Source organism: Colobus angolensis, unplaced genomic scaffold, assembly GCF_000951035.1.
Source record: "Colobus angolensis palliatus isolate OR3802 unplaced genomic scaffold, Cang.pa_1.0 Scaffold207, whole genome shotgun sequence".
In the NCBI taxonomy this organism is placed as follows: Eukaryota; Metazoa; Chordata; class Mammalia; order Primates; family Cercopithecidae; genus Colobus; species Colobus angolensis.
In genome coordinates this window covers 4,023,955-4,049,744 of record NW_012115233.1, presented here as the reverse complement: position 1 = coordinate 4,049,744, position 25,790 = coordinate 4,023,955, and the positions used below count along the sequence as shown (strand labels likewise).

The window sequence follows — 25,790 nt, the reverse complement described above, 5'->3', positions numbered from 1 at the left end:
GCATGCCCTGCTTTTTTATTCAGCCCACAAAGAATGCCATGAGCCATGTCTTCTGATGGGCACCCCATGACCACGTGTGAAAATGCTGACTCACCTCCCATGCTGCTGACATTCACCAGCCTTCCTTTGGATTTCCTAAGAAGAGGCAAAAATGTCTTTGTGACCTCCACAGTTCCAAAGAAGTTCACGGCCATGCATTGTTTGTAGTCAGTCATAGGAAGAAGCTCCCCATCAGATGGAAAGCCAAACACCCCAGCATTGTTGACCACAGCCCACAATCCTGGAGACAGAAAACCATAATGAGTGAGTGTCTGGAAGAGTAAGTGAATAACACAACCTGCGACACCTGGGAGACCGTGCAAGAGGTGTTATGTGTGAGCCAGGTCTCCCGTGGGATTAGAGTCTGCCACTGGACAAAGGCAAGAGTCTTGGGGAAAAGGAGTGGGAGTGGGAGGGAATTCCTGTAACAGGAAGCCACATGTGCAGAGATGTAAAGTAGAACATTCTGTTCCAGAAACTCTTCAGAATTTACTAAGTGAACCAGCAGGTATTGCAGATTAAGGGTTTGGCAGGAGCCATTATCCTGAAAGGACCTCTAATCCTTGTTAAGGTGTTTAGATAGGGAACCACTGACAGGTAACCAACAAACCACTGATAAAACAAATTCCCCACCACAACCATGCCACATGGGAGGACCCCAGTCCATGGAGGCTCTGTATGTCTAAAGGATTTTAGGAGATGGATGGCATTGTAAAATGTGAATGCTGTGAAGATTAGTCTCTGGAAAGTAATGGGGAAGGAAAGATGGGTTGCCACGGGGATAGCCAATTGGGATATCTAAGGAGGCCATTGGGATAGCCCAGGTGGAAGAAGGTGAGGGTCTAGTGCGTGCAGTGCTAAGTCATAGTGCTACGCAATGGTAGGAAGGGGCTGGAAGGTAACTACCCAGGAGGTAGACATGACAGGACTAGGGTCAGTAGGATACAGGGATTGAGGATAAGCTGAGGGTCTCAGTGACCCACAGGTTTCTGGCTTGAATGACTGGTTAGGTGGTAGTGCCAGTGTCTGAGCTGTGGGATGCAGGAGAGCAGAACGATTTGCAGAATGACAGCAGGGAATGAAAAAAAATGAGCAGTTTTTGACATGTTGAAGTTGAAGCCTCTGGAGTATAAGGGAAGATGTCTGGTAGATGACTTTGTATACGTGGAGAAGAAGGGTTAAGTTGGTAATACATTATCATATTTGGGAGTTATTGGTATAAACCAGTGTTTTTTGTCCCTGCCCTAACATAAACATCACATTGGGAGCTTTAAAAACTAATGATACCTGAGATCCCATCCTAGGGACTGATTTATTTGGGTTTGGGGGATCTGTTCAGTCACACAGGGCCTGGTGCTTCAGAAGGGTCCTGTACATGGTTTCAGTCTCTGCTGTCACCATCTTACATTCCTAATAATTTTCCAGACTCAAACTAGGGGCCCCATATTTTCATATTGCATCGGTTCCGCCAAGTTACATAGCCCATCCTGGACCCCAGCATGGGTAATTTTCAAATGATTCTAATGTGCAGCTGCATTGAGAACTCTCGGAATGGGGAGCAAATGGTATGGCCCCAGACACATGGAGTGGGAAGTCTATGGATGCAACCCTCAGAAGCATTTGTATTTGTGGGGGGACAGAGGCAAAGTTTCATCCAGGAGAACAGGAGAAGCGGAAAGAAAGATTGGAGAACTAGGAGAGCAGTGGGGGCTGGGGACCCCAAACCATGGAGGAGAGTATAAACAACATGCTTAAATACTGCAGGGAAGTTAAAATCTGGGTCTTCCAGCAATCCCATTACTGGATATACATCCAAAGAAATATAAACCATTCTATTATAAAGATGCATTCACACGTAGGTTCGTTGCAGCCCTATTCACAAGAGCAAAGACATGGAATCCACCCAAATACCCATCAATGATAGACTGGATAAAGAAGATGTGGTACATATACACCATGGAATACTATGCAGCCATTAAAAAGAATGAGATCATATCCTTTGCAGGGACATGGATGGAGCTGAAAGCCATTATCCTCAGCAAACTAAAGCAGGAACAGAAAATCAAACACTGCATGTTCTCACTTGTAAGTGGGGGCTGAACAATGAGAACACATGGACGCATGGTGGGGAACAACCCACACGGGGGCCTGTTGTAGGGAGGAGAGGTAGAGCTTCAGGAATAATAGCTAATGAATCCTGGGCTCAATACCTACAGGGTGGGTGGATCTGTGCAGCAAACCACCATGGCACATGTTTACCTATGTAACAAACCAGCACATCCTGCATGTGTAACCCAGCATTTAAAATAAAAGTTGAAAAAAAAAAAAACCAACTAGATCTTCAGGCTAATATTGATTAGCTTTGCCAGATTAGTTAGGGAGGCAGAGTGAGAACCAACATCAAATTGAAGGTGAGGAAGAGAATCAGAGAGCTACAGGGTTCCATGAAGCTTGGTCATGAAATAAAGAGAAGAGGAGGGGTAATGGGTAAAGGAGGACAGTGACCATGCAGGTATTTTTATTCTAAGCTGGGGCCTCTAATGCATGTTGCTATTGTGGACAGGAAAGCAATGAGCTGGGGCTGGTGGGGTTGCTCTTGGAAGAGTGACTGAGAAGTTGGTGAGAATGAGATAGAGGTTTCTGTAAGTTCTGTGTGGATGGGCCCATGTCTGAGTTACTCCGAAGGTCTTCATGTTGATAGAGGCCCCCACACATGGTAGAGGTTCAACACAGGTGTGCTACAGTGCAAGCAGAGGCCAGAGTGGAGTAGGGGGCATGATCAACCCAAGCTGGAAGAAGAACTGGGTATTCAGGAGGAGGGTAAAGGCACCGAGGGTGCTGGTGGCAGTACCTCTGTCCTGCAGCATTGCTGCAACCTTGCTGTAAGCATCTTTTATCTGCACTGGCTTCGTGACGTCCATTTGGAGCACCGAGAGGCGCGGGGAGCAGGTCCTTCGCAATTCCTCAGCTCCTGGGCCATTTTCATTCAAAACTCCGGCGAATACCGTGAAGCCCAGCTCATCCAGATACTTGCACAAAGCGTGACCAAGCCCGCAATCACCACCTGCATAGGGTCAGGGGAGTAGGGAGTGAGTTCAAACCACAGTGACAGGAGAAAATATTTAACAAGGGAAACATATCACGTTGTTTAGGATTCTCCATGCTCTCTGAAGAGAGGGGTTCCTGGGGAAGTTTCTTTATGTGCTAAGTGGGGAGGTGGGAGGAGAAGTCAAGCCACACAGATACATTTCTCCATATTAAGAAAGGGACATAATGTAGAACTGAGGGGTGGTGGGTGGGCATAGGTGGAAAGAGAAAGGTTTGGGGGAAGGGTAGTCCAGGAGTGGCTGCTGGCCAAAGAAATTGGGAAGGAAAACCAAGACATCTAATGGAAGTAGTTTTAGTAATCTACAATGTGTAGTGTTTGATGTAACCTCACTCACTCTGTAAAACCTTCAGTCAAACATTCATTACAGACTCATACTTTGGACTCGGTTTTGCCTTATGGAAACACAGGGCAATAACAGAGGCTGCCCACGGGGGCCAGTTCGTTCTGGATTATAAAAGTTAAAAGTTCATGGCCACCTGTGTTTCTCACCCTCCTGGGCCTTTTTCCCTGTCTATGACTGACCCTGAGCTATGGAATAGATGTCAAGCCTAGAAAGAAAGTTACAACAGAAACCAAATAGAAAGCCCTAATTGCATTGCTCTGTGAAAATGGAGAGTAATGTGATACACAAAGTATGACTTAAGCTTCTCAGAATTTGAGATAGGAGTGTACCCACCCAGCCAAGAGGGTATTAGGGACCCCGGAAAGAGTGTTTTATACCCACAAGTGCAAAATGTAGATGTCTGAAATTCCCAAGTTGAAGATAACGTCAACATTAAATCACCCTTTGAGCTACGTACACCATAATAAACAAAGAGCAGTTAATGTCTCTCTTCTTTTAATGAGAAAGTATTTCACATTGCCTGTGTCATGTGATCTTCCTTGGACTCCTGCAGGGATCTCTTTTGTCAGTAGTCAGACATCTCCACCAAGAACTGGGAAATAAGGAAAATTAGAGTACATGCGGAGAATCAACTCAAAGATCAGTATGTGAGTGGGCAGAAAAGAGATCTCGCTTCCAAGCAAACAACAGGGGCCTGAAATCTACTGTCCCCAAAGAGAGGACAGGTGTTCACATACACTGTTGATAAACATGTGCAGGACTAAAATCAACCAATGTGAATTCGCCTATCTTTTGACCCCAAAAGTCTCAGTATTCATCCTAGAGAAATACTTGCAGGCACATAAATGATGTTCTTTATAGCACCATGTAAGAGCAAAAGAAGGAATTAACTTAAATGTCCATGAATAGGAGAATGGTTACATAAATTATGGTACATAAAATGGAATACGACAAAGCAGTTTTAAAGATGGAATAGAACTATCCAAAATGACATGGATATTGCTCCAAGATGCTTTGTTAAGTGAAATAAAATAACTTGCGGTATAATGATAATTAATAAAATCCAATTTAATGCAAAAAAAGGAGGAGAGTTGAATCTATACATACCAAGGTGTGGAAATGTAAAAACAAACAAACAAAACAGAATTTGGAAGGGGAGATCCCTAAGTTCCCCTTAGGAAGAGAGGCAGAATGGAGGGGGACCTCATCTTGTAATGTTTATCCTTTTTGCTACAAGAAAGTACTTTTTTCTTTTTTTAAAGGCTATGCTAATTAGAATGGAGATTGGCCAGCCCTCTAAGTGCAGAAAAGGGTGGAAACGAGAGAGAAAGTCTAGCATGGTTGGCATCTGCAAACACTGCCAGAGAGAGAATGATAGTCACGACAAAAGGTGTGTGTGCTCCTGTCCTTCTGACACCACCATTAAGAGATGAATGCCTCTGGTTGCCATCACTGATTGCATTTAACGTTTGCTCCATCTCCTTCCTTCTTGTGTCTCCATGTGTGTCGGTGCCCAGCAAATAGCCCTTGAGTGTAAGTGATTTCCTCCCTGGGGCTGGCCAGAGGAGGAGATGGTACCAACTGAAACAGATGCAAGTGTCTGGACCATGTGATAGACACCTGCCTTAGTGTAAATTAATGCATTAGAATTCTGGTACGAATGCATAATAATATGTGTGTATAACCATTTTGTGAGCCCAGTTCCTGAAGAAACGGACCTGTTGCTGGACAAATCCAACTTCTGGATCCACAGTGCTGAGGCCAGATGCTGAGCACTGGCAAGTTCACCAGCCAGCAGACCAATGCTGTGTGGGTCTCCCTGGAATCCCCTAAATACCACTGGTGGTCAAGTCTATCCTATAAAATTATTCCCAAAATGTCTACAGTAGAAATTATCCTTCCTATCTTACAGATGAGGAAACTGAAAACAAGAGATGCCAAGATCACACAGATGGTAGGGATCAGCCTGGACTCTTTATTGTATCCTAAATCCAAGTTCACCAGTCACTGTCATACTGGACCAGCCACCTTCTCCTTCATCTGTGTGAGCAGAGAAGGGAGGTTTGGGCAAGCTAATCCCAGGATGATCCTCTTGTGGTCTGTAAGAAAGGGTATGAATTAACCTGAAAATAACTAACTTTGAACCAGGTTGAAGTGAAAAGTACCTAGAGCCTGATTATACACACCCTGCTGGGTGAGGCCAAGAGTTTCATGGACAGCCTCTCCCATTTTGTGATGTACCATACCTTATGCTTCTGCCTTATTATTGGCACAGCTAGATATATGGGAGCCATGGATTTTAAAGCACTCAGTTCCCCTTAGAGGCTTGTGTGATATCAGGATGCCCAGCATATTCCTTCTACACAGAGAAGAAAACTGCTCTGCAGTGCAGAGATGAAGACCATGACCTTGACTCTACAGGGCATATAAACACCCCACCAGGATGTCTGCTGCTCTCTAGAGAACTAAGACAGGGGGAAAAGGGTCATCCACCCAATTAGAGCTGCTGACCATGAAGGCATGCAAACTGTCACCTGTATCCAAACCTGAAGTCCATCATCTGCTCCCCAAATCCACATGAGAATCATGAACTTTGCACTTTGCAGTCATTCCTTTGGCCTTGCATCCCACAAACACTTTGATGTGTTCAACACTGTGTGCCTCCACACATGATGCTGAGAGCTTCCCCTTCCCCACAGGAGGTCCATCCATAAGGTTGTAATTGTCCTGTGTAACTCCCCCGCTTGTCTGAGGCTGACTGGACCAGAGTCAACCAGCTTTTCTCTTTCAGAAATGTGGGGTTGTGGTTGCAAGATCCAAAGCAGTGTCTGGTACTGTCTGACCCAAAAGGACATTAAACTCAATAGCAAATGGGGACCCTGGGGGGCTGTCTTCCTTCATGCACATGGAGATATGGGCTAAGTCCTCTTGAAGAGTAACAAGAGGCAAAGCCACAAATAAGAGCAGAGTCTGAGGTCAGATGTTGTCCACAGACATAGACGACCATCTTCTTGGCTCATGATAGCTTTCCAGTCTCTGGTAAACCTCAAGTGACCTCTTCCCCATGTGTGCCTTAAGAAATTCCACATCCTCATAATAATTCCTCTTCTTTCCCAAGTTAGTTTCAGTATCTTTCCTAAACTCTATCTTTTTCACTTACTGCAGACACTAAAACTAGTTATCTCTGCTTTGGAAAACAGTCCTCAAAAGATTAAATGAAATGTTACCAGACGATCTAGCAATTCTGCTCCTAGGTGTGTACCCAAGAGAAATGAAAATATATGTTTCCACAAAAACCTGTACGCAAATGTTCATAGAAGCATTATTCATAATAACAGAAAAAAGGAAACTAACCAAACATCCATCAACTAATGAATGGATAAAAAATATGGTATATCCAACAGTGGGATATTACTAAGCCATAGAAAGGGATGAAGTTTCTATGCTTGCCACAGCATGAACATTGAAAACATTATACCGAGTGTAACAAGCCAGTGCGGTAGGTAAAGGGATGAGAGCAAGGAGGAGACATTGTGATCTTGACTCCTTTTCCTCTGAGCAGAGGATAATTTGTCACATTTTGGAAGGCAGTGCCTTTGAGCAGCTTCACGAGCCTAGGATCCGACTCTCTTAGGAAAGTTCCTTGGAAGAGCCTACAGGTGATGACAGTGTTGAACTTTAGGCAAGCCCTGTAATCCTGGAAAACAGCAAAGGTTAAGAAATGTCCCCACCCTTTTGTGTTCTGGGAAGCAGCTCACTGCAAATAACTCCCTTCCCCATATGACTTAGATGAGACTCACAGGTGCTCCCAATTGTTTACCTATGACAAGGCCAGACCCAGAGCCTCCAAACTCCCTTTCTTTGTTTTTGTGGTTAGTTAAACTGCCTGTTTCCACTGGTCAGTCAGAACAAAGTGTTAACCTAACTTTGGTATAGATTCTCTCCTTTCCCCAGGTCCTGGGCCACCCTCAGCCTGAGCCAGCAGACAAGTCCTCTTTACAGACCCTCCTGATAAGCCCTCAATGTTTGTCTGATTGTGTCACTCTGATCATCCCAGCCCACAACAGTCACTTCTTTCTAGCCTTGTTTATGCCTCTTTAGCAATGCAAAACATTTACTGCCTCATCTTGAGACACTTGCAAATTATGTGGTCAGAACATTCCCTCTACTGCAATAATCATTTTGAATAAAATCTTTCCTAACTAAATTTGAGTTTGCTTTTATTTGGCAGTGAATTAATGAAGCCAGAGATCACAGGAGACCATCTGCTTTTGTTTACCTATGAGGCAGTGTGGCATAGGGGCATGGGTGCGAATCTAGCCCTGCTATTCCTGCCTGTCTAACCCTAGAGAACCTTTCTAATTACTCTCTGCCTCCGCTTCCTTATCTGTAAAATGGGCTTAATAATGGTACCCGTGTCAGTTAATATTTGTGAAGTGCCTAATAGAGCCTATTCCAAATAATTACTACATCGGTCTTTTTAAAAAACAATACTGTGTCTTTATTTCAATTTTCAGGTGTTTCCACTCACATTATTGGTAAGTGTAGAGTTTGCCTCTACTGACTGTCAGCTGAACATCTTGGTTAAGACTCAGACTGACTGATTCTCCTCTTCCACTTACGGGCCTCAGGAAAGTCACATATAACCATGTGGAACCTCCACTTCCTCACGTGGAATGTAGGGTTATCATAATACTCCCTCCTAAGCTGGCATGGGAAGTCAGCAAGACAGGATTTCGCACTGGCCCAGCGTGTTGTGAGTGGCTGTCATTAGTATCATGGCTCTAACCCTGGCGTCATTTCTGACTTATGATGTTAGAGATCAGGTTGTGCTAACCCCTGGTGTCTACAAAGTCTTGAGACAGTTCAGGGGTCAGAGGGCCTTGAAAAAATCTGTGGCTGAGGAATCGCTCCTTGAGGAGGGGGAAAAACAATTGTGTACTCCGGAAACCCGGCGACAAAGCCAGGGCTTTCGTGAGAAGGTGGAAGGGTTTCATAAGAGTTACCCAACAGTGGTGTTTGAAAATAAGCACACCGAGTATGGATTGCCTGTTTACCAAGTTCCAGCTAGTTCACACACATTTACTCATTGAATCCTCTCAATCATCGTGGGAAGTAAGTAATGTTACCATCACCCATTTACAAAGGCGGAAACTGAGACGTGGAAGGATTAAGTCATTCAGCTAAGACATAGCAAAGGTAGTTTGGAGCCAGGCACAGACTGGGATATAAACAACTGGGGTATAAAATATTCAAATCCTCCAAAGCGCAAGGCTTAGCTCATAGTGGATGTTCAATAAAAAAGCACACATTGGATGAATAAGCATTGAAGAGGGCACTAGAATATGAGTGCCTTACAAACCAAGAGAGGGTCCTTTGTCGCTAGAGTTGAGGGCACCTGACTCATAGTAAGTGCTCAACAGGATAGAGAAAATGCTGAGGTTGGTGTCAAACTATGTCATTTGGGATCATTCTATCTCTAGCAGCCTGGAAACCCATCAACCTGGAACAGGCAATGAGTACTAGAGACCCATTAGTACAAGATTGGAGTGAATTTGAAATAGCAGTTAATTCTAAAAATATTAATAAAGTCTCCGTTTATGTGCAAATTGGAAATAATGTGAATCACCTTGAATTTTAGAGCGTTAGGAACTGTATATTGTAGTTGCAGAGTGTATTTATGCTACTGCCACATGGGGGCACCATATTAGCTGGTGAACGGAAACACCCCATCATTTGTTGGTTCAAGTCTTAAACTGGGCAAATTGTGAATAACGTGTGTTTGAGAGTTCCTCAGGCCAGGCGCCTTGAATGAAATGCATCCACCCTGTAAATACAGGACTGAGTGACGGGATGCATGTGCTCTGGAACACAAGCACTGGCCTTTGGAAGCTACAGTTAGAGAGAAGGAAGAGGGGGGAAGAATTTACAAACCTGTAAATGGCTTTTAGTCATTAATAAAACATCATACAAGAAATAAAACCTCACAGTCAATACTGAGATCAATCAAAGACCTTCTCCATAATCTCACCAATACTGCATAACTCTCATAATGTTCATATTCTTTTTCTTCTAGTCTTTTTTCCTACATATCGTTCTTTAACAGTTATAGCACACATACAATTTGACAGCTGCTTTTTAAATTACTATTATATAGACCAGTTTTACGTATTTCTACATAGTCTTCAAAACCATAATTTTTCATTACTGTAGATAAAATCATCCTTATTAAAATGCAGCCAAGAAAAATGATGAAAACCTGGATTCTGGAGCTGGGAGACCTGGGTTCAAATCCCAGCTCTGTCACTTAACAGCTGTGTGACTTTGGTTGTCACTTAACCTCTCTGTGCCCCAGTTTCCCCATCTTTAAAATGCAGTCACACTAGGACCTGGCTCGTAGAGTTGTCAGGAGAATTAAATAATTTGATATATTAAAGGAATTGGAACAAGGTCTGGCACAAAGCCACTGCTCTCCAGGTGTTTATTAAATAAATGGTAACCTTTTTTTTTTTTTTTGAGACAGTCTCACTCTGTCGCCCAGGCTTGAGTGCAGTGGCACAATCTTGGCTCACTGCAACCTCCACCTCCTGAGTTCAAGCAATTATCTTCCTCAGCCTCCCGAGTAGCTGGGATTACAGGTGCCCACCACCACACCCAGCTAATTTTTGTATTTTTAGTAGAGATGAGGTTTCACCATCTTGGCCAGGCTGGTCTTGAACCCCTGACCTCATGATCCACCCGCCTCGGTCTCCCAAAGTGCTGGGATTACAGGTGTGAGCCACGGCGCCCAGCCCATAAATGGTAACTTTTTAAAAAACCCACACTACACTATTCCTTTCACTGGTTCCTTCTAGTTTCTGGAACCAAAAGGGTTTTCAGTTCAGTTCTCCTCTCAGAAGGTCATCCCCACTATTCTAGTCACAGTGATGAATCAGCCAAAGATCACAGCTCTGCTTTCTGAGTTCTTACCCCTAAAGCTCCTCCGAGCACCCCCTTTGCCAGTGATATCTTCAACCACCAGCAGCTTAAGGTGGAGGTACTAACCGGGTTGGTATCTTCAGAGGCACCCAGACCCTTTCTCATAGCGGAACCCCACTTCTAATAGTAGACTGGACAAACACAAATCAAAGATCTACTACGTATCAGCAAAAGGATGTGATCTGAATAGGCATTTCATTTGTCCCACACAATTAATTTTGTAAAAATTTGAACAAAGACTCAGAATCGAGAGATTGTACCTGAAAACCCAGAGCAATGATTTCTCTTGATTAACCAGGAGATGAGCCAGCATTCCCACAAGGGACCCATCAGCTGAGGCTGAGGACCTCCGGGGCTCCCCCTCCGATGGGGTATGCACTCCAAGGAACAAGGTTCACTCATCAAGAGCTCACACACACATTCCCATCAGCAGCTTCCCTCAGTAATGTGGCCTGCCCTGAGCCCACCACCACCAGCTTCCCTCAGTAATGCAGCGTGCCCTGAGCCCATAGCCTTGTGAGCTGGAGACTCCTGACATAGTTTCCCACTTACGAAGCTCATCTGAATCAAAGCTGTTTATCTGGTTGAAAGCCTGTGGGAAACTAGTGGGAAATGGACTTTCCCCACCCTTTTGTTTAAGACTTAGGCAATCCATCAGATTGCCACCCTCATGTTGACATTGCCTGTTCCCCATAAAATAGATTAAGGTATAATAAAATGTTAGATAAATGCAACAAAACTCCAGCATACTTAGGACTGCCCTGAGGTCAAAATAAAGCTCAACTCTTAATCCAGTGAGAGCAACTACTTGACATGCCACCTCCTTTGCCCTCAGCATTCTTAAAAGATAACAGTTGTCGGGTGAGGAGGCCTTGGGAAATAGCTAGATTTTTCATGTCCATTTTTTTTAATGAAAACAAATGCTTTTTTCTTGGAACACAACCTTGATGAAGAATTCTCCGATATTCTTGTCTTTCCTGTGTTAAGATGAGCAACTGAAATGCCCGGGAAATTAAATACTCACCCAAAGTTACACAACGGGAATGTGGTAGAGTCAGTCCTGAAACCCAGGTTTGCTCTTTGCAAAGCACATTCCTTTACTGTCCCGGTGCCACTTTTAACTTCTGACACTTCTTCCTACCTGTCTTCACCTCCATTCTTTTGTTCACTTATTCATTCAGGGAGATCACCGTGTTAGGTCCTAGCAACCCCCACCCATAAAAGACAAATACTCCCTGGCTTCACGAAGCATACTGCGTAGGAAAGAGGTTTTCACTCCTGAGTCCCACTACAGTCTAAAAAATAGTCAACGCCCAGGTCCCATCCCCACAGAGTCTCATTTAATTGGCCTGGATGGGATCAGTACCCACTGGCAACAGTGTCTGAGATCTCTCCAGGAGATTCCAAAGTTCAGCCAGGATTGAGAGCCACCAATGCAGGGCAGTGATTTTCAACCACGGACAATTTTGTCCCCTGGGGAATATCTGGCAATGTCTGGAAACATTTTTGGTTGTCACAACACAGAGTACTATTGAGGCCAGGGATGCTTCTCAACATCTGCCAGCCAACATCCAGGCTCAAATGTCAACAGTGTCAAAGCTGAGAAACCCCGGTCTAGAGAGAAGATGCACATTGGATAAATAATTACGATATTGGTGAACGTTATTAATAGGAAAGACTTAGGAATATAAGTCATAGTCTACTTTGACAGAGAACTCCAGGTTCCTCCTTAAGGGAAGCCTCATCAGAAAAAAATATGGGCAGGAAAGAGAAGAAACTAGATGATCTCCCTCAGGCTATGGACTGTCTTGGGTTGTCTGGTTCACTGGTCTAGACCCCACACCTACTGAGCGACTGTAGTAAATATTTACCGAATGACAGAATGAGCAACTGAGTAAATGAGGAAGTATCACAGTCCAGGCACCACCCATCACCTTCTCACAGTTTCATGTGCTTGCCCTGTACTCGCTCCCTGGACCCACTCATCACCCTCCCTGAGCCCTGCCATCTGTCCACAGTGCCTAAAAATCAGATTCTTTCTTTTAAATTACCTTCATTTTTTAATAGGAACATAACTTGTGAAAAGTTTCTCAAATTCTGTATTCACAAAGGAAACTGAACTACACAGATGACTAATTCAGCATTCAGCTAAGACCTGGTCACCATGAAAATTCGCATTACCCTTAGGGCACAGGTGAACCAACACAAAGCTGGTGTGGGAATGGGTGGGGTAGGCGGGCTCTAATGACTTTTGCCCCTGAAAGGTGACTACATCCAAAAAGTTTGAGAGCCTTATGTTTATATATGTTATCTCGCTTTATGCTTGCAACCTAAGGTAAGGTGCTCATTTTTTAAAAAAACAGATTTTATTTTTTGGAACAAATTTAGATTTACAAAAAAATCAGAAAGCTAGTACTGAGAGTTCCCAAATACTTCGCGTACAGTTTCCCTGTTGTTAACATCTTATGGCGGGATGCGGTAGCTCATACCTGTAATTCTAGAACTTTGGGAGGCTGAGGCAGGAGAATCCCTTGAGCACAAGAGTTTGAGACCAGCCTGGGTAACAAAGGGAGACCCTGCCTCTACAAATAATTTAAAAATTAGCCAAGTGTGCTGGCACACACCCCTGGCCCCAGCTCAGGAGGCTGAGGTGGGAGAATCACCTGAGCCCAAGAGGTTGAGGCTGCAGTGAGCATGATCACATTGCTGCACTCCAGCCTGGGTGACAGAGCAAGATCCTGTCTCAAAAAAAAAAAAAAAAATTAACAGCAGCAAAAATCTTACATTAATATGATGTAATTACACCTTCTACAATTAATGACACAATATTGATACATTATTATTAACTAAATTCTATGCTTTATTCAGATTGCATTACTTTTACCTAATGTCCTTTTTCTGCTGTAGGATCCTATTCAGGATATTGTTACATTTAGTCATCCTGTCTGCTTAGACTCCTGTGGGCTACGACAGGTTTTCAGACCTGACATAGTTGACATAGTTGATGGTTTGAAGCAGTGCTCATCAGGGATTTTGTAGAATGACTCTCTATTTGAATTTGTCTGATGCTTTTCTCCTGATTAGACTGGGATTATAGGTTTGGGGGAAGAAGATTACAGAGGTAATTTCACATCACATCACATCACATCGCATCAAGGGTACATAGCACCCATGTGACGTAAGACCACTGCTGATGTTGACCTGGAAGATGTTGACCTGGATGAAGTAGTGTTCATCAGTTTTGTCCACTGCACAGTTGCTTTTTCCCCTTCCCAAGCTGTATGCTTTGAAACGAAGCTGTTGTGCACAGACCACACTTAAAAACTGGGGAGTTAGGCTGGGCGCGGTGGCTCACGTCTGTAATCCCAACATTTTGCAAGGCCAAGGCGGGTGGATCATGAGGTCAGGAGATTGAGACCATCCTGGCCAACGTGGTGAAACCCCGTCTCTACTAAAAATACAAAAATTAGTCAGGCATGGTGGCGGGCGCCTATAGTCCCAGCTACTCAGGAGGCTGAGGCAGGAGAATCACTTGAACCAGGGAGGTGGAGCTTGCAGTGAGCTGAGATCGCGCCACTGCACTCCAGCCTGGTGACAGAGCAAGACACCATCTCAAAAAAAAAAAAAGAAAGAAAGAAAAGAAAAAAAAAGAAAAAGTGGGGAGTCATGCTGCTTCTTTAGGGTGGAATAGCTCCATAAATTAATTGGAATTCTGCAGAGAAGATTTATCTCTTCTCTCTCACTTATTAATTTGTTCAATTACTTATTTATATCAGTTTGGACTCATGAACATTGATTTTATACTTTGGGTTATAGCTTACTACTTTATTTATTGTGTTGCTCTAATTCTTCCAGTTTTGGCTATTTAGAGCTTCCAGTTGGCTCCCATTAAAAAAGTGTACATTTTTTTCCCATTTTACAGATGAGGAAACCAAGCTTCAGAAAGAATATAAAAAGTTTCCAGCCTCACCCAAGTGAAAAAGCAGAGATGCAATTTGAACCCTATGTCCATAAGATTCTAAGGCACCTGTTTTGTTGGTTGGTTGGTTGTTTTTGTTTGTTTATATTTCCTGTCTGACACATTCTCTCTGAATATAGTCAACTTCCATGAATCAATGACTGGTGTATATTTTACCTATCATTGTGAATAAGCAATAGCATTTTTGAGGTTACCAATCTGCTATGTATTATACATTATAGAGAAACTTAATCAGCACCTAGGTTAAGAAATGGAACATCACCAGCTCACCAGCAATCTCCCTTGTATCTCCTTTCAGTTGTCCCCACCCCTCATAGGTTACCACGATCCTGACTTATAACAGCATAGATCTGCCTTACCTGATTTTTGTTTTAAATAAATGGAATTAGGTATCAGTCCTCTTTGTGGCTGGCTTCTTTTGTTCATTCTCCTATGTTTTCCTGTGGTTTGGTTAATAGAAGTTTTTTTGTAAATGTTCCAACCATATATTTCACAAGAATGGCTACAAGTAAAGTAACACTAGTAAAAACACGTTAAACAACTACCTAAAAAGTAAATTTACTTAAGATTAGCATAACACAAAAAAGAGAAAACGAAGCAGAGATACAACTAAACTGTCCCACTATCCCAGGGTCCTTTTTATAATTATCTAAGGTTTTATCTAAGTAGGGCAGCCTTACTAATGTCCCTTTTTTTCATGGGAAAGATGCTTCCTGACTGACAGGATGTCATTCTTGCCAACACATGACCAAAAACTCACTCAGCTGCTTCTAAAACATAATGGTACAAGATGCAGCTTGCCAAACTTGAATAAAATCCAAGATGTCTGTGATTTACAGTTTTCTATCTTCTGTTTCATTACTCATTACCACCATTGACCTAGTTCTTTACAACAGAGATGTCCCCGGACAAGCTTACCCTTCTCATGCCACCGTGGACACTGTTCAATCAAATCACCTCTCCCTTAGAATCGACTCACCCCAATACTCCTCACCAACCACAGAGGAAACCAATTTGCCACCCTCACTCACACCAGAGCGCTGTGTTGTTTTCTAGTTGGATCCACGTTTTCATTGCATGGTTTCCCGGTTGAATCCAGGCTTCTCATTTCCGCTCCATTCTTACCACATCTCTCCCCAACTCGCGAACTTGCTCTGACACCCACTTGCCTGATAGGTAATGGATACCGTATACGGTCTGGGTATTAGTAACTCCTACCGTTTGCCCACTCCAGGGAAGTTTTCTACATTTCCCAACCTTAGGACCTACCTTCTATTCTAGTTGGGCTGATTTCTTCATCATCTCACATATATCCTGCTTACTCCATCCTGTGTGTTCCTGCCTATTCGTTATCTCATTCTTTCAATAGCTCTTTGTTAAGCACATGTCATGTACTCTTCTACATCATGGGGACACGGCAACATGTAAAACCATCCAAGTCCCCATCCCATGGAGCTTAGCTTGTAGGGGGTGATGGGAGACATTCAATAAGCAAACGTACTGATGTCAGGTGGGAATAGATGTTTGCAACAGAATAGTGACTGGGTGCCAGGATGCCATGTTCGGGGACAGCAACTCTGAGTGGGTAGCAGCTGAACAGCTATCCCAGGGAAGGGTGCACCAGGCACAGGGCAGAGCAGGTGCAAAGGCTCTCAGACAGGAACATAATTCTCAGTCGAAGAGCAGAGAGGCCATTTTAACCAGAGGAGAATAAGCAAAGAAGAGAATAAAAGGAGCTAAATTATAGCAGTAGTTCAAGGCCAGTCCATGTGGCCTTTAAGTCAGTGATTTTCAGTACTCCCCACCGCTCCCCTCGCCAACCAGGGAACATTTGACAATGTCTGGAGACGTTTTTGGTTGTAAAAACGGGGATGGGCTACTGATATCTGGTGAGGCCAGGGAGCTGCTGCAAAATGCATAGAACAGACTGCACCACAAAGAACCATCTGGCCTCAAATGTTGAGAGAGCCGAGGTTGAGAGACTCTGCTTTCAGCCATGAGGAAGACCGTGAGTTTCATTGTAAAGTGTGATGAGAGATATCATCAGAAAGTTTTGAACCAAGGTGTGACTTGAGTTGACTTAGGTTTTAAAAAAAGCAGAGATATTTCTATTGGACAGCACCCTTCCTTTCCTGCTAAAGACACTAGTGGGGAAAGAGGAAAAAAATGACACCCCAAAGAGATGAAGTGGGAGTGGGGACAGAAAGTAACATTTCTGGAGGTTGGGAAATTAAGTTGGCGGAAATGGCTAAGTGGTATGTTAAGAATAGGGCAGGGCTGGGCACAATGGCTCATGCCTGTAATCTCAGCATTTTGGGAGACTGAGGCAGGTGGATAACTTGAGGTCAGGAGTTCGAGGCCAGCCTGGGTAACATGGTGAAACCCCATCTCTGCTAAAAATGCAAAAATTAGCCAGCTGTGGTGGCACACGCCCATAGTCCCAGCTACTTTGGAGGCTGAAGCAGGAGAATCGCTTGAACCTGGGAGGCGGAGGTTGCAGTGAGCCAAGATCGCGCCACTGTACTCCAGCCTGGGTGACAGAGTGAGACTCTATCTGAAAATAAATAAATAAATAAATAAAGGAATCGGGCAGTCTGTTAATGGCTATGAGTTTTTGGGAGGGTGATAAAACTGTGGAATAAGTGGTGATGGTTGCATAACCTTGTAAATACAGTGAAAACCACTGAAATGTATACCTTAAAGAGTACATTTTATGGCATGTCAATTATATCTCAATAAAAAGTTATATTAGGCCAGGCACAGTGGCTCATGTCTGTAATCCCAGCACTTTGAGGGGCCAAGGCTGGAGGATCACTTGAGGCCAGGAGTTTGAGCCCAGGTTGGGCAATACAGTGAAACCCCGTGTCTACTTAAAACACAAAAATTAGCTGGGCATGCTGGTGCACATCTGTAATCCCAGCTACTCAGGAGGCTGAGACATGAAAATCACTTGAACCCAGGAGTCAGAGGTTGCAGTGAGCCAAGATCACACCAATACACTCCAGCCTGGCTGACAGAGCCAGACTCTGTCCCCCACCCAAAAAAAAAAAAGTTAGTTTTAAAAAAGAATGGCGCAGTCTAATATTTACAATGTCTGTGATGACAGAGGAGCCCTGAATTTTCTGGAAAGCATATTACTTTCATCTGATCTATGTGCGTGGCTTTTCTTTCTTTTTTTTTTTTCAATATGTGGGTTAAGGTAAGTGATTAAGGAGAAAGGGCTCATGAAATGTTTGGGCTGATAGCAGAGTAAAGAATGAGAGATGAGAGTTCCTCTTCACTAGAAATCAGAGCCAGAGCTAACGTGGAGAAAGACAAGCTTGGGAACTTGTAAACAAGCTGTGGAAGGCATGGATAGACCTCCCTTAGGTCATCATGTAAGGACTCACGCATATGATCTCTTTTCTGTTTGTTTTGTTTTGTTTTGTTTTGTTTTGTTTTGTTTTCACACGGAGTCTAACTCTGTCACCCAGGCTGGAGTGCAGTGGCACGATCTCAGCTCACTGCAAGCTCCGCCTCCCGGGTTCACGCTATTCTCCTGCCTCAGCCTCCAGAGTAGCTGGGACTACAGGCGCCCGCCACAAGGCCTGGCTAATTTTTAGTGTTTTTAGCAGAGACGGGGTTTCACTGAGGCACATGATCTCTTGACTTCATGAGCATAGTGACCTTAACTGATATCTGAATCACTTTGATTATCAGGAACAACTGCTTATTAAATAAAAATGATAATGAACTTCTATCTATGGTCCTGCATTCTATGTTAGAACTTCTTTACATAATACAAGGGGGAGATGCTCTACCAGTCCAGTATCATCCGTGTTCAGTGTTGTGTGAGCTCCCCAGTAGCAACACAAGATGAAACTTTCTTTCCACGGGCAGCAGCCCACAAAGTCTTCTCTGTGCACAGTCTCAGAGTTGATAGAACATCTTTAGAGGTCAACCACAACCAAAGAGTCTAATCGGCTCACTCAGCTTCTCTCTGCCCCCCATAGTGGACTGGGTGCTACAGGTACAATGGTGACCAAGATGGACAGAGTTCTTGGCCTCAAGGTCTTACAGTCTCGTGGAGAACTCAGAGTCCATGGCTAGTGCTGTAAACTTTCCCCAGTCCTGCTAAACTTATCATTGGTTATGTTGGTGTTTTTTATCTTAGTTTTCAATCCCTGCTACTTTAAATAAATAAATAAATAAATATAAAAACTTGGGAGAATGAAAAATGGAGATATTTCAGTTTTCTCTTTTCATCTCTGTAGACTGCAGGGGTGTGTCAAGGGTAGTTTGCTTGGGATGTGCGCCTCTTCCAAATCTTCTCTACCTGTAAGACTTTTGGTTTGACTTTTTCCCGTGCAGTCCAGGTGACTCTGATCACTAATTCCCTGATGTGCATGAGGTCCTTCTGTTGACCTCGGCATTTGCCATGCAGCTGAAGCCTGTGCTACCAGAAAAAAAAAAAAAACTTCTTAGCAGCTTTTAGCTAATAAGTGCTGTAGTTGGAACACGTTCCCCAAATTTCGTATGTAGTAAACTCAGTCCTCAAATTCATATGTTGATGGCATTGAGAGGTGGAGCCTTTGGGAGGTAATTAGGACTAGATAAGGTTGTCAATGGGGCCCCCGAGCGGGGACTGGTGGTTTTATAAGAGGAGGAAGAGAGACCTAAGCTGGCGTGCTCTTGCCTTCTTGCCATATGATGCCCTCCGCCGTGTTACGATGAGAACAGGAGGGCCTCACCCAAAGCCAGCGCCTTGCTCTTGGGTTTCTCAGCCTCCAGAACTGTGAGTGAATAAATGTCTGTTGTTTTAAGGCAACTAGTTTGTTATACTTTGTTACAGCAACTCCAGGAGACCGACAAAGTGAACTACCCATCTCCTACCACGTGTGATCTTCAGTAGACTTCCTAAACCTGCCCAAGCTAAGAGAAAGGATGCTTTTTCCCTGGATTGTGAGTTTTGAGCATAAGAAATAGAGAGATGGGCAAGAGCTAGATTCAGTGCCTAGCTTGGTCAGTTAATCTCCTAGCGGGACTAGGAAAAGCTAGTCTGAGGGAAATGCATGCCCAGGGTCTTGCCTTCTGCAGATAGTTTCTGAGCAGGTAGAAGACCTCAAGGGATGCTCCCTGCTATGAGCAAACTAGAACTCACTGACAATTCCATTCACAAGAACCTCTCACTAGAACCATTTGGATACAGGACAGTTCCCTTGCTCTGACCAAGGAGGAACAGCTGCCCACACTCAGTTCCCTGGGTCTAAGAGACAGTCAGACAATATCTTTGTTAAATTCATTATTTGCAAAGGCCCGGGGCAGAACACCAAAACAGAAAAAGAGGTAAGAGGATCCAGGCGTAGCTTCTTAATTTTTGGCAAACCAGAACGCCCACCCGAATAACAGAGAGGGGCACAGCCTCCCCAGTCCCACAGCCCATCAAGGAGGGACCTGGGATTGCTCATTTTTCCAGGAACCAACCCCTATAAGAATAGTCTCAGCAAGCTACCTACAAGACTCATCAAATCTCGGATACAACTTGATCCCTGGTTATATACCGCACAGACGTTATTTCCTGAGCACCTATGATGTGGTTGGCTCTGCATAAGGCACTGAGGGCACAGTGTGATCCTATCCTTGGTGATGGTAAGCCCTTGATAGAGACCTGCACCAGGTGCCAAGGGCACATGAAGAAGCATACAAAGTCCATGGGGTCTGGGAGAGAGCAGGGGAGATTACACAGCTAAGCAAACTCTCAAAAGTAGTATCCCCATTTTACAGATTAGTAATCTGAGGCTCTGAGATGTTAATTATCTGTCCCAGGTGACACACCAAGCAGCTGGAAGAGCTGAGAAGCTGCAACTAACTGATTCCAAAGTCCATGCTCTTTTTTTTTTTTTTTTTCAAGTTCCGGGATACATGTGCCGAACATACAGGTTTGTTACATAGGTATATATGTGCCATGGTAGTTTGCTGCATCTATCAACATGTCACCCTGGGGTTAAACCCTGCCTGCATTAGCTATTTGTCCTGAGGCTTTCCCTCCCCTCACCCCCACCCCAACAGGCCCCAATGTGTGTCATTTCCCTCTCTGTGTCCATATGTTCTCATAGTTAAGTTCTCACTTATGTGTGAGAACCTGTGGTGTTTGGTTTTCGGTTCCTGTGTTAGTTTGCTGAGGATGATGGCTTCTGGCTTCATCCATGTCCCTGCAAAGGACATTATCTCATTCCTTTTTAGTCCATGCTCTTTTTGCGCTGCTAGATAATCTCTCTCACTCAGGGGAGAAGGCACTTGCCTGACTAGCAGTCGCAGTCTTCGTTGGCTCATGCATTCATTCATGCATGCACACATTTCTTCAGTACATGTTTCTTAAGCATCCACTGCATACTAGGAGCTGTATGAAATGCTGTTATTACAGAACTGAATGAAATAATCAAGATAGTCTAGTGGGACTATGACACAGATATTTACTCGATAAATATTCAGTTTCAAGGTGAGAAAAGTACTATGAAGGTAACAAATAGGATATAAAGATTGAGAAATACACCTGGAGACTTAAAGCCTGGAGAACTGAGAATACCTGTTCAAGAAGTTAATATTTAAGCTAGTAGTTATCGACTGGCAGGGATTTTGTCCTCATGGGGCATTTGGCATTGCCTAAAGACATTTTTTCTTATCACAACTGGGGAGCAGATTACTGTGTCATCCAGTGAGTAGAGACTAAGCATCCTATAATGTACAGAAAAGCCCCAATGACAAAGAAATTTTCCAGCCCCAAATGTCAATAGTGCCAAGACTTAAAAACAAAAAAACAGAAACCATGACTACAAGCAGTTAATTGTCATGTCTTCAACTAAGACATGAAGGTGAAGAAGTAAGCCAGCCTATAAAGCAAGGAGGAAAAAACATTCCAGGTGAAAAGAAGAGTACATGGAAAGGCTTAAGAGCTTGGTGCTTCAAGCTAACCAGCAGGGGAGAGAGGTGTGGGATCTGGGGGCTCAAATTCCACAGGGCCTTCTGGTCTTGGGCAAAAGTTTGGGTTAGAATTCTCTATAGCAGAATGCCTTTGATGGGTGTTAAGCCAGAAAAAAGACCTTCAGGCTTCTCTGCAGAGAACAGGTTAAAGAGACAAAAGTGAAATCCCAGAAGTGAGCGAGTAGCCCTAAAAGAAATGATGATAGCTTTGACTACATCAGAAGCAGAGGAGGTGACGAGCTGTGGACATATCTAGGTGCACTTTGAAAGTAATAGCCTCAGCACAGAGAACAAATTGTATACGGGTGGGCGGTGGAGGAGATGGGCAGAGAAAGGAGAATGGAGGGGAGCTCTTAGGATTCTGGTCTCTGCAGAGTGCTGGGTAGTGCAGCTCACCAAGATGGGCAACACTGAGCAAGGGCCAGGAAGGGAAGGGTCCCAAATCAAGAACTCAGTTTCAGGCATGTAAAGCCTGAGACACCCAATGGAACTGGGTATATAAGGGTTGGAGAGGGAAACTGTTTATACGAGATTTTGAGCTGTGGTCCATTCGTAAAGTAGGGCTGGCTATCCATTAACTTCACCTGGGATGGAGGCTCTCTAAAGAAACATCAATGCCCAGGCACATGCCTTAGATCAGGTGAACTTGAGCTCTGGGAGTGGGTGCCCAAACATCATTATTTTTTAAAAGCCTCGAGGTGATTCTAACACACAGTGATGGTTGACATGCACTAGATTGGAGAAGCTGTCCCAAGGTGGAGACCTTCTCTGTACACATGCAGCCCCACGGTGGGACTAAGAAGCCTCACCTTTGTGCCTTACCAAAGGAACTGTCTCTAGTTTGTGTCTATTGAAAAATTCCATCTCTGCTGCATCAGCAGTTGGCTGAAGTCTATCTGTCAAAACAATGAACTGCTTGTAGTCCCCGGCATTCTTGTATTACCTGCAGTTCCAGACCTTTTGTTCCAAGACTCTCTTGTTTATGGCAACGTCAATCTCCTGGAAAAGCCCCAGGGCTGTTTCCTCTCTTTCATTCTTTGGGGGACAGAATGTTTGCAATCTCTTTGTTGAACTTTCTTTCCAAAATGCTCACAGCATCTTCTGACACTGTGTACTCAAAGCAGGAGATACATTCAGACCTGGCCTATTCTTCAAGGTCCAGTTAAATCTCCATTTCCCTTTATTATTATGGGGCACCCATCACGTGACTTGCTTTGTACCTGGCATTTGGGGACACCATGATCCACATGAATGACATGACCCCTGATCTAGGACAAAGTGTCTCAACCTGAGAGCTATTGACATTTGAGGTCAGGCAATTTCTTTGTGGTGGGGACTGTGCTTTGCATTATAGAATGTTCAGTGGCATCCTGGCTTCAACACTCAATACCTGTAGCATGTTGTCATTCCCCCCTACCCCATAGATTTTGACAACCAAAAATAACTCCAGAATTGCCAAATATTCCCCTAGGTAGCCAAATTGCTCCCAGTCAAGAACAACTGCTTGAGAGGGAAGAGTATATTAAATAAATAGTCACAGAGAATGCTGATAAAGAATATGAAAGAGTCATAAGCAGGAGAGATGTAATTGAACGGAGAGATATAAGCTCAACCTGGGACTACCTGTTCTAGCCCAGAAAGTAGCCAGGATTATTTTAATCATAATGCATTCTCTTATTACTTTATTGTCCTTTGTCTTCTTTGATTTCCTACAACAGCATTCACTGGTTGTGTACTATGCAGCCAGGCACAGCACTAAGCATTTGGCATGCTCATTTCATTTTATTCTCATAACTATTCTACTGACTACAGGCAGTTCATTGTCATGTCTTATACAACTACCATATAACCAATATTGGCACCACAAACAATTGAAGATTTCCTATATAAGCAAATTGCCTTTCTGACCAATAGCATGGCATATTAGTCTTGCAAACTAGAACAAAAGCTCAGACGTCTATAATGTCCACTTTTCCTTATCTCTTAAACAACAGCCTCCTAGTTCATCAGTTATCACAATCCTTTTTGTACTATTAATGTCTGTTTTTCAAGTCCTTCCTTCTGGATCTCCAAATCACTCCCCAAATTTCTCTCTTCCACCAAATTTTTTCTTTTGATATTCATGTTCCCTGGAGCTAATTCCCCATCTGCTCTTTCCCTTTTCCACCAAAATTCTCAAATTTTCAGAGTTTCCCACTAACATCATCTCCTTGCTGCCTTTGCACTGGGACTCCTTCCTGTACCCTTTCCTGAAAGAATCTCTCTGATCAGTATCCCTAAGGCAGTGAAACACAGAGCTATCATCTCATCTCATTCACTCTCTCCTCCATATTGGATGTTGTTTGTAACTATTTTCCTTGGAACCCTACACCACCTAGGTCTCCCTTCCACCTCCTATCCTATAGATATGAGTGGACCCAACTGCCCAGTGCCCTGTCCTAATCTCTGTCTATGCGCTTCTCTCAGATATCTTTTTAGCTTTCAGAGCTTCATTTGTCCTACATATGTGGAAGATTAACCTAATTTTATCTTCCATCTTGGGCTGTTTCTTGGATTTTAGCCTCATTTCTCCAATTTAATTTGGACACCACCACCTGAATACAACCTTGCCATTTCAAATTCAACATGTCTCAAACAAAAGATACTATATTTTTCACAAAGTAGGCTCCTTTTCCTCAGTCTCGCAAGACCTACAGTTTCTCTTCATTGTAAAATCACCCTCAGGCCCTCAGAATCATACTCCATGTTTCTTTGTCTATGCGTTCATTCCTTGAGCCTGTTGTGGGTGCCATGTTTTTCACTGGGGCCATCGTGCCTCCCTGCATGGAACTCATAGTCCATCTGGAAATAGAGGCAGTCAAAAGAACAATCAGAAAGGGCATTGAGTCAAATACAGGCAGTCAGAAGAGCAATCAGAAGACAGCCATGATAGGGAGAGTCCAATGTGCAGTGGGTCTCTCCTTTTCTTCTCTGCCTAGATCCAATGAGACAGCAAGTTCTATAGGACTTTCTTCATAAAGTCCCTCCAGTTGGCTGCTTGCTCTTCTAACTAATGGCCTCTACCCCAGCCTGCTACATGCTCTTGCCTCTTCTCACTTCTGCCCACTTCTCTGAACTCTCACACCTTACACTGTCTTGTAATATCCTGGATTTTTGCCTACCTACTCCTCTACACTACAAGTTGATTCATTGTCATGAATGCATGCTATTTGCCACTGTATTCCCAGTACCAGGCACAGAGGTGCTCAATAAATGTTGGTGAAATAATGAATGAATGGATTCTAATCCCCTTTCCACACTACTAATCAGAGTTCTTTTTAAAAACCCTCCAGTGCCATTGTCTTCTTCTCTAGCTCTTCCCTAAACTTCATGCTTTAACAGCGTACCAGGTAGGTTCTGAAGTAGTAATGCAGAGGTGGCCAGATAACAACCCCCAGGCATCACTGGGAATATTTGGAAAACAGTGACGAGCTTCATGAGCAGAGGGCATTCATGATTGCTCACTGGAAAAGTGCCACCCCTGCTAACGGAGGGAGATGAGGAAGTTCCTGGCTGTTCAGTCTTCAGTGTTCTCTGGTGCTATGGGATAAGGATCTCTCTTTATTTTTTATTTATTTATTTATTTATTTATTTATTTATTTTTGAGACGGAGTCTCGCTCTGTAGCCCAGGCTGGAGTGCAGTGGCCGGATCTCAGCTCACTGCAAGCTCCGCCTCCCGGGTTTACGCCATTCTCCTGCCTCAGCCTCCCGAGTAAGCTGGGACTACAGGCGCCCACCACCTCGCCCGGCTAGTTTTTTGTATTTTTTAGTAGAGACGGGGTTTCACCGCGTTAGCCTGGATGGTCTCGATCTCCTGACCTTGTGATCCGCCCGTCTCAGCCTCCCAAAATGCTAGAATTACAGGCTTGAGCCACCGCGCCCGGCCTAGGATCTCTCTTTCTTAAGGAATGGAAGTGAGCTTTGCCATAAGATTCTGTGCCTGAACGTGGAAGGTGCTTCAGTCAACCAAGCAGGTCTGAAAAAGTTGGCGGCCATCGCCCCTTTCCCTCAAGGGGGCGCACTCGCCATCTACCTGTCTGCACTGCGTGTATTATCTCCTTGAGCTAAAATACCTGCATTTGAATTCCAGCACTGCCAATTACTTATTTGTCACGTGGCCTTAATTATATAAACTTGAAAACCCCAATTTTGTCATCGTTGAGCAGGGTTAATAATAAAAACCATTTCATCAATATCTGGACCATGATCACTCTAGAATATGGGTATTGGGTATATTGCGTATATTTGCTCCTCTTGTGTACACTTAAAGATTTACATACTTTTTTTTTTTTTTTTTTTTGCCATCTAAAAACAAGAAAATCACAGAGCAAGAGTGACAGAT

The 25,790-nt window shown here is 43.8% G+C and overlaps 1 protein-coding gene across 1 annotated transcript in view; it reads right to left on the bottom strand.

Moving 5' to 3' along the window:
- The window catches only part of HSD17B2 (hydroxysteroid (17-beta) dehydrogenase 2), a 63,978-nt gene that overhangs the window by 26,868 nt on the left and 11,320 nt on the right, over positions 1-25,790 (bottom strand). The window contains exons 2-3 of the mRNA XM_011942164.1: positions 2,891-3,103; positions 95-280 (exon numbers count right to left, since the gene is read on the bottom strand). Coding sequence (XP_011797554.1) covers positions 95-280; positions 2,891-3,103 — 399 coding nt within the window. The remainder of the gene's footprint in view (positions 1-94; positions 281-2,890; positions 3,104-25,790) is intronic.